The 15,829-nt window shown below is 45.7% G+C and overlaps 1 protein-coding gene across 1 annotated transcript in view; it reads left to right on the top strand.

Moving 5' to 3' along the window:
• Window positions 1-1,167: 1,167 nt before the first annotated feature.
• Window positions 1,168-15,829, top strand: part of COL5A1 (collagen type V alpha 1 chain) — a 243,625-nt gene continuing 228,963 nt past the window's right edge. Inside the window, 1 exon segment of the mRNA XM_070758910.1 lies at window positions 1,168-1,348. Coding sequence (XP_070615011.1) covers window positions 1,252-1,348 — 97 coding nt within the window. The 5' untranslated portion in view covers window positions 1,168-1,251.

Below are 15,829 nucleotides of genomic sequence, written 5' to 3'. Positions count from 1 at the left end.
TGCCCCCACCCTCCTTGCCTTTCGCAAACTCCTTAAAACCCACCTATGTCGCCAGGCTTGGTTTGTATGGTTTGCTTGGGTTGTTTGATTCATTTTTATAATAAGGGTTTTAATCTGTTTTTTAATATCGGATTTGTACATTGTGTATTGTGTTGTGAGCTGCCCCAAGTCTTTGGAGAGGGTCGGCATACAAATCTAATAAATTATTATTAATTATTATTATTATTATTATTATTAATTTCTGACAGGGAGAGCGATCCACCGATGGAGCAGAAGTTGTGGGAGCTTCATCCCTGGGACCTTCCAAGAAGAGGCTGGGCTGCCATCGGTCAGAAACGCCCTAGGGTCGCCTGCTAGGGCGGGGTGTGGCTGGGCTAGGTAACCTTCAAGGTCCCTTTCGACTCTGTTCACTTTAAATAGCGATGCTTTCCAGCGTTCTGGTCCCTTGTCCGGGAAGGGGCTGCTGAAGCGCCGGGCACAGAGAGCCTCCAGGCTATTAGCGGCCCACTCGGGGCTTGTGGCTGAGGGAAAGTGCCGCGGGGCCGCCCGGAGCCCGCCTACCAAGAAGACCCCAAGCGAGACTCAGCCGGCGTCCGGCCAGCCACGGCCCGCGGGCCATTCCAGGCGTGGTGGGGGCCGCTGGGAGCCGGCGCTGGGCCGGGCCAGGCCTGGTGGGGGCGGCGCGCGAGTGGGAGGCGCGGGGGGGGGGGGGGAAGCGCCGGCCGCCCCTGCCACACAGGCAAAGCTTCGTGGCGCCCTCCGCCCCCCGCCTTCGGAGCGGGGGCGGGACCGGGGGGCTTTCCCCGCCGCGATTGGCCGCGGCCCCTCCGGATTGGCAGCTGGGCTCCGTCGGCTTGAGGCGGGGGAAAAGGGGGGGAGGTCGGGGGGGGGGGAGCCCGAAAGTTTGGCGGGGCAGGGAACCGGGGCGAGCTCACTTTGCGGAGCGGCGGCCCGGAAGGAGGTCGGGCGGAGGGAGTCGGGAAGGAGGCGGGCAGGAGGAGACGCCGAGGGGGGCAGCAACCCGGACCTTCCCCGCCCAAGCCGAGCCCCCAGCCGCGCGCCCCGCCAGCAGCTTGCGCCCCGAGAACTGCCGCCGCCGCCGCCGCCCAGCCCATGGCCGCCTAGGAGGGTCCTGCAGGGACCGGAGGGGAAGGGAGTCCGCAAGCCGCCCGCCCGCCGCTGTCGGCAGAAGCAGCCGCCCCGGAGCACCGCCGTCCCCACTTTTGCGCCCCGCTCGGACTGGCCGCCGGAATGGACACGCACACCCGGTGGAAACGGCGGAGCTGGCTGCAGCGGCCCGGGAGCCTGGCGCTGCTCTTACTCGCCGCCCTCGCCCACAGCCACGCAGGTAAGAGCGCAGGAGCATCCCGGGAGCCGGAGCCCCGTCACCACCCGCCTCCCTGGGGGGGCGGATGAACGGAGGAGCCTCCGGCGGCGGAGAAGGGACGGCGGGGGGGGAGGTGGGGGGGGGGGGCGAGCAGCGGCCCCTGAAGAAGCGAGCGAACCTTTCCCTCTCCCCGGCAACCGTCCGGACTTTGCAAGTCCTTCCTTCGTGGCGTTGAGACTCCGCGCCGGTTACTTTGCAAACTTTTTCCCAAGGAGGATAATTTTTATTTATTTTTTTGCAAACGGAGAGGAGCTTAGTCTGCGGACGCTCCCCTCGTTGGACCCGGCTCTGTCCTTTGACGCGCCGGGGGATGCGGCTCCTTCAAAACTTGTACAAGATGCCCCGTATTGGTATGACCATAAAGAAAAGCATAGTAGGTACAAGTAAATTTGAATCATAGTTGGGCAGGGATGGTAGGCACAATGGTACGCTTATGCACGGCCCTTACAGACCTCTTAGGAAGGGGGTCAGGTCCACTGTAGACCATGTGAGGTTAAAGTTATGGGGGTTTGGGGAAAAACCCCCACAGAGTCAGCTAGTGCAGTCCAAGCATTGATCACTCTGTTGCTGAAGTGCTATTTTCTGCAGTCGAGTTTATATTGAATTTGAATCTATTGTGTGCTGTGTATTGTCGTGGTTGAAGCTGAAGTATTCATTGACAGGTAGGATATTGTGGCAGATGATTTTATGAACTGCATTTAGATCAGATCGAAAGTGATGTAGCTCTAGGCTATCTAAGTTCTCTATCTTTCCTCTTGGGAAGAAAAATGCTCCCAATATTCCTTCTATATCAACTACCCAGAGGGGACTCTTCTCTTCCAATGTTGGGTGTGGATTGAGGTCCTTTTTGACATTTTAAAGCTATCTTGCTGATGTAGTGATTTGGAAATACTGAAATACGCCACCATTAACAGTGGTTTTTCAGATGCACGCCATATTTCTATATTCCTGTAGCTAAATCAGTCAAGCATGACATCATGACATGTTGTAGAATACCCAGGGACTTAAAACACAGAACCTGGATAGAAAGCCAACCTCAAAAAATGAAACAGAAGTAAAGTGGGAAAATATAGAACATTTGCTTGTTTATTCTGTGGCTGGCATTGGGATTGAGATAATAATAATAATTATTATTATTATTATTTATTACATTTGTATGCCGCCCCTCTCCAAAGACTCGGGGCGGCTCACAACAATAAAAACAGTACAAATCCAATAGTTAAAACAATTTAAAACCCTTAATATAAAAAGCAATCATACATCTCATACAAACCATGCATAAAATGGAACGGTCCAGGGGAATCAATTTCCCCATGCCTGACGACAGAGATGGGTTTTAAGGAGTTTGTGGATGGCAAGGAGGATGGGGGCAATCCTAATCTCCAGGGGGAGTTGATTCCAGAGGGTGGGGGCCACCACAGAGGAGGCTCTTCCCCTGGGTCCTGCCAGATGACATTGTTTCGTCGACGGGACCTGGAGAAGGCCAACCCTGTGGGACCTAACGGGTCGAAAAGTGGTGGAATGGGGTGAAAAGTTGGGGATTAAACTAAGTACAGTACTCTACACTTTATGGGAAATGAAGGACTGATACTAAGCCCCCCCCTCCGCCCCAAACCTGAGCCTTTCAATTTTTGGGAGCAGCAAAGAGAATGGCACTGGTTCCTGGATGTTCTGTGCATCTCACTACCGTGGCACCAAAATGTCACCCGGCGTGCCAGAGAGAGACACACACAGGGTTCTGTGCCAAGTGGAATCCCTCACAGATTGGCAGCCGACCTCATAACTGGCAACTGTGTCCCAAGAGATGACCCGTCGGGGTTGTTTGCTGCTGGTTGTCCCTGTTTTTGTATTTTGAGGCAGAAGCTGCCTGTAGGAAGCTCCGGGGATGGGGGTATGGCTGGACAAACCTTGGGGAACCAGAACTGCCTTGGTAGCCAGAGTGGGAGCAACGTTGCTCCAAGTCAGGCCTGGATCTCGTGGGGGCCGGGACTCACAAAGTGGCTTTGAAGGTCAGACTCCAGAAAGTTTTGGCAAGTGTAAATGGCCAACTACTCAAAAGATCCTCAGGACTTTGCCATTAAGTGTTGCGGTGTGTGCTTCTTTAATAAAGAGACAGTTTCATCGGAATCAGAGTTCTCTGTCCAAGTCTGTATTGTACGGATTGCATTAATGATTTAGAGCTGGGGATAAAAGAAATGCTTGCCAAGAAAAGAACATCTTTCAAAGCAATTCAGGGGTCGTGGGCCGCTCTTTAGGCCCAGGATTTCTAGCTGGGGACACAATCCCCATAACTTATGAATACACCTCCTTCCCCTCCTCACCCCACTGGCTGCAAAGGTTTGACTGTCCCTCCTCACAGACTGATAAGACCTTCCAGGTGGGTCCAGCTGTTCAGGCAAATGTGGAGGTGCCAGCTAGTGCCAAGGCCATGTGTTTCTATGTGCCTGGTGTGTCCCCCTGATGTACTGTTTGGGGATCACGGGGTTACTGATGGGAGCATTGCCCCCCCTTCCTGCACTTGATGGTATTGTAACTGCCCCCTTCCAAAGGAGAGCATATTTGAGTGATCTCATTGGGGTTAGGGTACTCTGAGCTCAGGTATCATGCTTGGATTTTTTTAAAAAAAATATTGGGATCTCATTCCCTAGCAGTTCTTGGCTTAAATTTGGGAAGGGGCAAGTATAAGTGTACTAAAGTGCCTTCCATCCCCTGTCCTATTGCTCTCCTATATCTCCTATACCTTTCTTCTGTTCCTATATTTCTTCTTCTATTCTTTCATTGATATGTTCTATTCCTATAACTTCTCTTCTATTCTTTCTTAGATATATTTTACTATGAGTATCTCCTCTATAAACTTCATCATGTATTTTACTATGTGTAAAATACTATCCACTAAAACCCTCATTGTGTATTGGACAAAATCAATCAATCAATCAATAAGCCCTGTTTTGTGGGATTGATGAGACCTTGAATTCATTACCTTCCATGTCATGTGGAGTTGGGCTAATGGGATGACGAGGGATGGATGTATTAATAGAAGACAGCTGGAAGGGACCATGGAGATCTTCTAGTCCAACCATCTGCTGCAGCAGGGGACCCTGCCCTGATTCAGAGAGAGGAAACCAGTCGGTAGGCTGAAGTGAGGAGGGGTTGTGCCTTTTGCCCTGGCAGGAGGAGACCTGGGCCTCTTGAGGCTCGGCTTGGGCAACAGGCCACCTTCCCTCTTGCCCTGCAGATGAACCACAGCTGCTTTCTGACAAGAGCCCTCGGGAGCTGTTGAATATGCCAAGTCTTGTCCCCCGACCATCCTCTGCGTTCAGGAAGTGATCTTTGGTGATGTCTGTGACAGCCCAGGCAGCGAAGGAGAGAGGAACAGATTGCATCCTGGATCAGAGTTGGGCAGGGATCCCAGCTTCCAGGGCTGATGGCCTGGGAAGGGATCAGGCGAGGATCTGGAAGGGATGGGCGGGAGGAATGCTCGGCTGCGCTCGGCCTCTCCCCCCCCTCCAATGCTGGGTTTCCCTGCCATGACATTCTTGCCCCTTGGCCTCCTTGGAGGCCTCTGGCTGGATCTGGAAAACCTTGGAGAAGGAATTCGTTCTGGAGTGGACGGCGGGGTCCATTTTGCATTATACAATTCACTCCAGAGATTTCAGAGAGCCAGGAGTTGTTTGTTCTGGAGTTGGTGAGCGCTTCTTTGGAATGGAAGGAGGGCCCCACCCAGCTCAAGGCCAGCCAGCCAGTCTCCCAGATGTGTTGGGGTTGAGCCTGGGGGCTGCTTTGTTGCAAGAAGTCTGCCCCCCCTCCCGCTCAACGTTGCAGCCTGGCGTGACTGCAGCGAAACGCGTGATGTAATAGTGCTATGGTGACTTTCCATATTTCCTCCAGTGACTTTGGGTTGCATCAGGGGTCTTTGTCTGCCAAACTTTGTGGGGGAGTGGGGGGGGGAGAAAAGCAGTTGCAGGAGAAAGGTCCCCTCGTGCAGCCCTCTTCCTCCCCTGGTGGATCAATGTTTCTCCATGCTATGACTGCAGTGCTCCAAATCCTGGAATTTTGCAATGATTCTGTCCTGAGCTGAGCAACCCGGGGGGCTGCTGGGCAGATGGTTATCCCCTCCGACCTGGAGGTTCTTGTGCAAGGGAATGAGCGGGTCCTGCATTTGGAGCCCCCGTCCCCCAAGAAGACGGTGGGCATCAGAAATAGATTTAGTGGCATTCACGTCAACTTTCCAGCTGCTGCATTCGGGCCAGCTTGAAAATGAAGTGGAACGAAGAGAACGAACAAGGCTGGGTTTCTTCTTTGTGCTTCCGCTGTGTGCCAGAAATCCAGATGTTGGAGATGAAAGGCCGCGAGCAGGCGAGGATGTGACTTCATGCTCTGGAGTGGCGCTGTTGGCGGGAGGGTCGCCATTCCCCAAGGCCCCCTCCGCTCCTTTGGCCATGCAACAACGGCCCAGGGCACTCCGCTTCCACGGAAAGCAGCTGGCTGCAGTGGGACATGCAAACCGAGATCTCGGTTAAGTTAAGCTTGCCTTGCTCAGATTAAAAAATGGGTTTGTGTGGGTGTGGGTGTCTGAGGATCTTCTGAAGTCACACTGACTTGAGGCTGCTGAAAGATTCTGTACCTGGGAAACGGGACATTGTGTCTACGTGCAGCAACAGGTAGAGGAAGCCTTTGTCTGCTGGGCTCTTCCGTGTAAAATAATAATAATAATAATAATAATAATAATAATAATAATAATAATAATAACAACAACAACAATAATAATAATAATAAATTAATAATAATAATAATAATAATAACAACAACAACAACAATAATAATAATAATAATAATAAATTAATAATAATAATAATAATAAATAAAAATAAATTAATAATAATAATAAATAAAAAATAAAAAATAATAATAATAAATTAATAATAAATAATAATAGATAAAAATTAATAAATAATAATAATAATAATAATAATAATAATAATAATAATAATAATAATAATTTATTAGATTTGTATGCTGCCCCCCTCCGAAGACTCGTAGACTCCAAAGAATGTCCATGGAGGTTCCGGGTTGTCCATAAGGTGCTCTTTTATTCCCAAGAGACAACTGGAGTTTCTGTTTTTTCCTTTGAAGGTGTTTCCCTTCTCATCCAAGAAGCTGGTGATGAAATACAAAATCCAGCATAGTGATCTCATTTGCTGTGTTGTATTGACATAATAATGATGATGATGATGATGATGATGATGATGATGATGATAATGATAATGATAATAATAATAATAATAATAATAATAATAATAATAATTTATTAGACTTGTATGCCGCCCCTCTCCGAAGACTCAGGCCACACGTTCGCCCTCACCAGTCTAAGCTCTTCCATGGAAACCAGGTGGAGTCCATAATTCAAAATACTAAGCGGGAACATGAAGTGCCAATTGCAGCCTTACCTGGAAGGGATGCGGTTCATATGGAGAATACCGATGATGCTGGGATGGGGGTGGGGATCAGCAAGCAGAATTCCCAGCAGCCACTGCTTATGGTGCTTGTAATTGCCAACCTGAGAGTGAAAAGAGGACTGGCTGGCACAAAGGGCTGAGCAGCTGGCATTCCTCAAGTGACTCTTTATAAAGTCTGGATGGTTTTACAGGAGCACAAGCTGGGTGGGTTGGGGGGGGCTTCTATCAAATATGGAAGACCAGGTCCACATGTGAAAGTTCAATTAATGCTACTCATTCCTCTGCATCTTTTCAATGACTGGTTGGCCCCTGCTTAGAATTAGATATTGGTCCATGGCACTCAAGGGAAGTTGGACCTACTTTGCTTGTGACTACTTAGGGATTCTAGGCTGGTCCCTCTTTTGACTCCACCCTGGGTTCTGCCATCTTCTTTCCTACAGCTTCCCAGGAGGTGGCTCCTGTCCTAATTTAGATTTAGGCCTACTCAGAAATGGCATCTTAAATGCAGGGCAAAAGGCTTTTCTGTCCTGTGTTGTATTTGCAGACGGTTCACAGTTGCTTTCAGTGGACACGCGTGCACAGCTGTCGATGCTGCTGGGCGGTCTCCACCCATTTGGCTTTCTCCAGATACATTGGGAATTTGGCTCACTGCCTTTGGAATTGCAGCACCCTCTTATCTGGAAGACATCAGTGTAAGGGGCTTTGGGTTTGGCTTTCACTGGAGAACTCTTGGAAAAAGAGGTTAGGACTCTAGAAGGAGTGCAGAGAAGAGAAACCAGGATGATGAGGGGACTGGAGGCTCAAACATACAAGGAACACTTACAGGAACTGGGCCTGGCTAGTCTAGGGAGGAGAAGAACCAGGGGAGACAGGAGAGCATCTTCCAATATTTAAGGGGCTGCCATGGAGAGGAGAGGGGTCAAGTTATTCTCCAAAACACCCAAAGGCTAGACAAGGAATAATGGATGGAAACTGATGAAGGAGAGATTCAACCTGCACGAATCTCAGTGACCAGTTAGGTCCCACAGAGTGGGTAAATTAAACAATGTCGCTTGGCGGGACCCAGGGGAAGAGCCTTCTCTGTTATGGCCCCGGCCCTCTGGAACCAACTCCCCCCAGAGATTAGAATTGCCCCCACCCTCCTTGCCTTTCGTAAGCTGCTTAAAACCCACCTCTGCTGCTAGGCATGGGGGAATTGAGATACTCTTTCCCCCTAGGCCTTTACAATTTTATGCATGGTATGTCTGTATGTATGTTTGGTTTTATAATAAGGGTTTTTAACTGTTTTAGTATTGGATTATTATTATATGATGTTTTATTGCTGTTGTTAGCCGCCCCGAGTCTGCGGAGAGGGGCGGCATACAAATCCAATAAATAAACAAACAAATAAATAAATAAATAAACCTAGAAACAAGGAGGAATTTTCTGACAGGGAGAACAATCAACCCATGGAACAGAAATTGCCTTCATTGCTGGAAGCTTTCAAGAAGCTGTCATCGGTCAGAAATGATGGAGGAGGATCTCCTGCTTGGTGGTTGGTCTAGATCAGAGGTGGGTTCCTCCCAGTTTGGATCAGTTTGCCTGAACTGTAGTGACCTCCTGTTGAGGTCATGATGATGAACCAGATCGTTTGGTGCTGGTCCATAAGTGCCACCAATTTTTTTGGAAAGTTTTTTGAATTTTTAAATATTTTTTTCAATTTTTGTGTGTGTGTGTGTGAAGATTGAAAAAAAAAATCTTCTGCCCATGCACAGAAGCCGAGTGTCCATTACTGTGCATCGCCATTTTGTTTTTTACTTTTAAAAAAAAGATCAGATGTTTTTTGTACTGTGTGTGAGCAGCCATGCAGCATAGAGCAGTGTTTCCCAACCTTGACAACTTGAAGATATCTGGACTTCAACTCCCAAGAATCCTCCAGCCAGCATTCGCTGGCTGGGGAATTCTGGGAGTTGAAGTCCAGATATCTTCAAGTTGCCAAGGTTGGGAAACACTGGCATAGAGGAAGGTTTTGGACCCAGGGCAGAACTCAAATGAGCCTCCTGGGAAATTGATAATGTTCTGTAGAAAATTCAATCTTGCTTACAAAAACAGGACATGGGACATTCCAAGAATAAGCCAAAACCTCTGAGGCTGCTCATTCTTTTTCCTTAATATTCAACAGAATGTTTTTTCATTCTCTTGTCTTTATCTCAATGGGAAGCTTCATTTGCTTTTGACTGTTCCGCATCCAAGCCATGACGTTTGGGACCAAACATTCCTGGCTAATTAGAATCGCAAAGAGATTTTGTACTAGTTAGACTTCTAAGACAAGCGGAGCAATGGTAGCTCCTTTAAATGTTAAATGTTGTCTGTCTTGCTTAAAGAACAACAATAAAAATATTATATATATATAAAATAAAACACAAAGAGACTCCCCTGCTTTTCAGCTTTTGGCAAAGAGGGGGCCCTCCTCTCCCCCCCTTCAGTTTCCCAATGTCTGGTGGTTCTCTGGCAGTTGATGGAGCCCGTCATTCCTGAGAAGTGGAGTGACATCTGTCCATCACTCAGCTCCCAAGCCAAGAGGCAAATGATTCAAGTGCACTAGAGTGCCTTCCGTCCGTTGTCCTATTGCTCTCCTATATCTCCTATACCTTTCTTCTACTCCTATATCTCTTCTTCTATTCTTTCATTGATATGTTCTATTACTATACCTTCTTTTCTATTATTTCTTAGATATATTTTACTATGAGTATCTCCTCTATAACCTTCATCATGTATTTTACTGTGCGTATATAGATATATACCCACTAAAGCCCTCATTGTGTATATTGGACATAATAAATAAATAGATAGATAGATAGATAGATAGATAGATAGATAGATAGATAGATAGATAGATAGGCAGGCAGGCAGGCAGGCAGGCAGGCAGGCAGGCAGGCAGGCAGGCAGGCAGGCAGGCAGGCAGGCAGGCAGGCAGGCAGGCAGGCAGGCAGACAGACAGACAGATAAATAGATAAATAGACAAACAAAAATAAAATAAATAAAATAAAATAAAATAAAATAAAATAAAATAAAATAATATAATATAATAAAATAAAATAAAATAAAATAAAATAAAATAAAATAAAATAAAATAAAATAAAAGCCCCAGCTAAGTGCTCGACGGGAGGGGCCAGCACTGGGCCGCCAAGATGATATTGTAGAAGATTGTTGAAATGTGAGTGGTGCCGGCACCTTGTTTTCCTCTTTGACAGACAGGAAATACCTTGCAGAAAGTATTGTTTTGCCAGGTGTGGCGATCTGTGAATTCTTCCCCTCGTGCAGTTTCGTATTTAAGCAGGCTCGATGGCGTTTTAGATTAGATTAGATTAACAGAATTGGAAGGGTCCTTGTAGGTCATCTAGTCCAGTGTTTCCACAACCTTGGCAATTTGAAGATATCTGGACTTCAACTCCCAGAATTCCCCAGCCAGCATTTGCTGGCTGGGGAATTCTGGGAGTTGAAGTCCAAATACCTTCAAGTTGCCAAGGTTGGGAAACACTGATCTAGTCCAACCCGCCACCTACACCATTTCTGACAAAGGTCAGTCGAATTTTTTCTTGAAAGCCTCCAGGAAAGTTGCCATAAGGGGGAGCCAGAGATCACGGCTTGTTCTCTCTGTTGTTTCATTCTGGTTTGACTTGCTAGCAATCTGTGTGTTCTGATCTGGTATTCTGATGTGTTTGTCAGCTGTAATATCTTCGTTGAAGGTATATGACAAAGACAAGCTGATCACAAGATTATTGTACTTCTAGAGATTGACTGATTTGAACCTGTATGACTTGGATTGTTTACTTGTCCCCATGTGCATTTATGGTGATGTCATAACTGAGGTGCTATTTCATAAGCACGAGGAAATCTGGACAATTTGTTGCTTTTGTTACCGACTCAAATTTGCTTTTTTAAAATTTGAGACTTTTAATAGTTTGCACTGAAAGTTATAGTCATTTTGGTGCATTTACCTTTAAATGCATTTTTTTCTCAAAACCTTTGTCTACTGGGTCTAATTTTTGCAGACATTTTCTCATAATGGAGTTTATTTTGCACATTTGTTCAGAATATATGTATTTTGGGGGTGGATTGTTCCTGTATATGCATTGCAAAGGCGTATAACAAATTTTGGGAAAACTGCACATTTTGATTGAGAATTACGCTTTGGTTTTGTTTTGTTTTTTTAAAGTGAAATTAAATGCTTATTTTTAGTCTCTGATTGTTAATCTGCAGTGAGGTTGATTTGATTTGATTTTGATTTTATTGGATTTGTATGCCGCCCCTCTCCATAGACTTGGGGCGGCTAACAACAGTAGTAAACAGCATATAACAATCCAATATAAACAGTTAAAACCCTTATTGTAAAACCAAACATACATACAGACAGACCATACCATGCATAAAATTGTAAAGGCCTAGGGGGAAAGAGTATCTCAATTCCCCCATGCCTGGCGGCAGAGGTGGGTTTTAAGAAGCTTACGAAAGGCAAGGAGGGTGGGAGCAATTCTAATCTCTGGGGGGAGTTGGTTCCAGAGGACCGGGGCCGCCACAGAGAAGGCTCTTTCCCTGGGTCCCACCAAGCGACATTGTTTAGTTGACGGGATCTGGAGAAGGCCCACTCTGTGGGAACTAACTGGTCGCTGGGATTCGTGCAGTAGAATATGTTTTGTGGCTATGGTCCATCAAAAGCAGCCATCACATCCAGAACAAACCCAGATTTGACAATCAGGCTGGGCTTCTAAACAAATTTAGGGTTCATTTCTGAGCTAACTTACCTGGATCCGTTTGCTGGGAATCAAGCAGACGTAAGTGCATGAATGGCGGGAGAAAATGTGCCCTCTCTGGATTTTGTTGGCCATCCCTCCTGGCATGAGAGCATGGCTAAGAACTGTCTAAGCCCGTGAAGGCGAACTGATGGCACCCGTGGTAGAAGTGGCAGACAGCACCATTTCCCTGAGCACGTCAGCCGTCGCCCGCTACTCTTCCGGGTTCTGCCGCACTTAGGTACGCCAGCCAGCCGGTCTTCACGCCTGCAGGAGCATCAGAACCCTGAAGACCAAATGCCAGGTGTGTGTGCACACGCCAGAAACTGGATTGTCTTCCGGGTGGGGGCGTGTGCCCCCAGCTGCAGCTGTTCTTCTGGTTTCTGGTACACGCACACATTGGTACGCATGCTCCCGTTTTGGCACTTGGTGCCAAAAAGGTTCGCCAGCGCTGGGTTAAGTCTTGAACCAAGCAATTGAGTGGCATGGTGGATTCGACGGCTTTGTTGGTTCTCTTTTCTCCGGAGGTGACTCCTTCCGTCCTCCATCCTGGTAACCCACCTCTGTCGTCAGGCATGGGGGAATTGAGACATCTCCCCCGGGCCTATACAGTTTATGCATGGTATGTTTGTGTGTATGTCTTGCTTTTTAATAAGGGGATTTTAGTGACTTTTAATTATTAGATTTGTTATACATTGTTTTATTATCGTTGTGAGCCACCCCGAGTCTGCAGAGAGGGGCGGCATACAAATCTAAATAATAATAATAATAATATTATTATTATTATTATTATTATTATTATTATTATTATTATTATTATTATTATTATTATTTGTGGCAAGCTTGGTTGATGTCCGCCTCTTTGGCCAAGATGCACCAGTCATACAGGCTTGTAGGAACGTGGGGAAACGTTCTCTTATTTGTTTGTTTGTTTGTTTATTTATTTATTTATTTGAGGGTTTTAGTGGGTATATATCTATATACACATAGTAAAATACATGATGAAGGTTATAGAGGAGATACTCATAGTAAAATATATCTAAGAAATAATAGAAAAGAAGGTATAGTAATAGAACATATAAATGAAAGAATAGAAGAAGAGATATAGGAATAGAAGAAAGGTATAGGAGATATAGGAGAGCAATAGGACAGGGGACGGAAGGCACTCTAGTGCACTTGTACTCGCCCCTTAAATAAATTGTACTGCCCCCTCGTAATACAGGTGCTGTAAATATTGGTTCATTGCAAGATTTTGGTTTTTTTAAAACTTCTGCGCATGTGCGGAAGCAATTTTTTTAACCAAAATCTCATGCGCATGCGTGCGTCTCCCCTTGCAAGATTTTGCCTCCTGCCTATGTGCAGAAGCAAGACCTTGCTGGGGGCCACAAGCGTGCCTGCCATTCACCCAAAGCTGCATGCGCAGCACACCGGTAGCGCCAGTGGTGGCCTTCCGTGGGGGGAAACCGGGAGGGACGGAGAGAAAAAACCAATAAGGGAGGTTGAGGACAGCTGCCCCAGAGGCTGAATCAGGTGCTGTGGTGATGGACATTAAGGCCACCAGCCTTTGATGTTAACGTTTCTTGAATAGAACATAAATTGAATTGTATTATATACTATACAAATACAACTTCGTTCAGTAAGAGATTTCTTTCCCAATAAACCTGATTAGATTGTACGAGGAAGAAACAATTTCTGGGTAGTATGGTTAAATCTTTCGGTACGCAACGTAACTCACAAGTATCTTTAATACACAAACTTAATAAATATAACCAAAACTAAGTTGTCAAAATATATACGCCTGCTATCTCGCAGGTACTACCCCCCCTCCCTTACCCCATCTAAAACTTCTACTATATCATCTATCTCTTAACACATATATCAAAGCACTACTTTATCCTTAAATTAACATATTTCATAGATATGAGATTATGTAACTAGGAATATTGAATACAATGTAAATATCTATAGATAAATGCTTGAAATGAATATACAACAATTTATATATGCTATTATGTAAAAAGATTTCTTGTTTTGCACCCCTCTTATTCTTTTTGTATTCCCCTTCCCCTTCCCCATTCTTAATAAATTAATAAATTATATTTTTTTTAAAAATCTTTCGGTACGCACAGGACTTACAAAATAAATTCCAAGAGAGCATGTACAGAAGGTTTTTTTTCAATGTTTCCACTGAAAATTGAAAAGAGATGTAAGTGAAATTGTTTCCATGGATTCTTTTCCAAGAAGAGCATGGCTAAGTCATATTTCATGACAGAAATACTATACCTAAGATGTTTCAAATTAGACTTGGGGATAAAAGCAGATGGTTTTGACATCATAGGAAAAAGTCTCAAAACAGAGAGTGTTATTCTCCTAAACAAACAAACAAACAAGAATAAAGCAACATAATATAGCTTAAGAATTGGAAACAGCCCCTCTTTGAATATGTCAGCAGGCAGCCTTCTCTAAACCTATGCAGGAGTTGAGAGAGGAAGAGAGACCAGAGATCAGGAGAAATACAGTTAATAAAGTTACCCCTAAATGGCTCAGGGCCAGACTGCTTGCTAGACCGCTTCCTCCCTCATATTTTGCTGCGGCTAATAAGGGCCCATGGAGTCGGCCTTCTCCAGGGTCCCGTCCGCCAAACAATGTCGGCTGGTGAGGCCTCAGGGAAGGGCCTTCTCTGTGGTGGCTCCAACCCTTCAGAATCAACTGCCTCCATGCTATCTCCGCCCTACTGGTCTTATGGAAAGCCCTTAAGATCTGCTCTTCCAGCAGGCCTGGAATTAGGAATGACTGTGTATAGGTATGGGTTTTTTAGGGTTTTTAATGTATTTTATAGTATTGTTGTTTTATTGCTGTTGTACTTTTTTTTTTACTGTTTTTAATATTTATGATTATTGTTAGCTGCTCTATTAGAATGGGCAGCATTTAAATATAAATAATAATAAATATATTATTATTATTATTATTATTATTATTATTATTATTATTATTATTAATTGTATTTCTATGCCGCCCCTCTCCGCAGACTCAGGGCGGCTAACAACAATGATAAAAACAGTATGTAGAAATCCAATTAATAAAACAACTAAAAACCCTTATAATAAAACCAAACATATACACAAACATACCATGCATAACTTGTAATGGCCTAGGGGGAAGGAATATCTTAACTCCCCCATGCCTGGTGGCATAAATGAGTCTTGAGTAGTTTACGAAAGACAGGGAGGGTGGGGGCAGTTCTAATCTCCGGGGGGAGTTGGTTCCAGAGAGCCGGGGCCGCCACAGAGAAGGCTCTTCCCCTGGGGCCCGCCAAACCTAAGGGCTCACCTGGTTTGGTTAAAAAGTGGCAATATCACCCTCTGGTTTTACTTACTGTATTTTTTGGAATGTAAGGCGCACTGCAATATAAAATGAACCCTACTTTTTGGGGAGAAAAATAGAGGGGAAAAAAATCTACTTACTAGGTATTCATCTGGCTACCATCCTTAGTCTGTTCAATTCCAGCACATTATTTTATCCCTTAGTTAGGGCTGGAAAAGCCTTTTTCAGGGGGAGTTGGAATGAAAACAAGCCTGGAAAGACTTAGGGTTGGAAAAAAGACATTTTTTGGAGGGAGGAGGAAGCGGGGAAGATCGTTAGCACCTAGTTAAGGCTGGGAAAAAGAGCTCAAGAAAAAGCTATATTTGGAGTTGTAAGATGCACCCCAATTTTCAGCCTCTTTTAGGGAGCTTATTTTTTGACTGCAACGTCCTCAATTCAACCCCCCCCCCTCCAAGAGGGAGTCCCCCCCCCGTTTTCTACAGGCCAGCAAGAAAGGCAGCTTTGCTTGGAGAATGGGTTTCCCCACCAATAATGGGGAAGGGAAAAAGTCGGTGGCGGAGAAGAGATCTAGCAGGGCTTTCGGTCAACAAGGGATGCAAAAGCTATCCAAGAAATATGATCTTTAAAAACAGGGCATCTGTTAGATTTCTCTAAGCAGCAGGATTCCTTTTGGGTTTTAGGCAGAGCACATCTGGCAGTGATTTCAGAAAGGCTGAGTCAGCAGAGGGCTCCATGCACTGGCACAGCTGCCCCCACCATTCTGTTGGTTTTGACTGTTAGTGGAGGCGAGATTGGAAGTGGAGCTTTCTGATAACTTTCTTACGGGGGGCTGCTTGGGGTCTCCCAACACAGGAACTGGCTGGAAACTGGAAAGTGGATCTGGGAATGAC

This window comes from Erythrolamprus reginae, chromosome 8 (genome assembly GCF_031021105.1).
Source record: "Erythrolamprus reginae isolate rEryReg1 chromosome 8, rEryReg1.hap1, whole genome shotgun sequence".
NCBI lineage: Eukaryota > Metazoa > Chordata > Lepidosauria > Squamata > Dipsadidae > Erythrolamprus > Erythrolamprus reginae.
The sequence above is the reverse complement of the archived record's forward strand: the minus strand, read 5'-3'. Positions and strand labels throughout refer to the sequence as shown.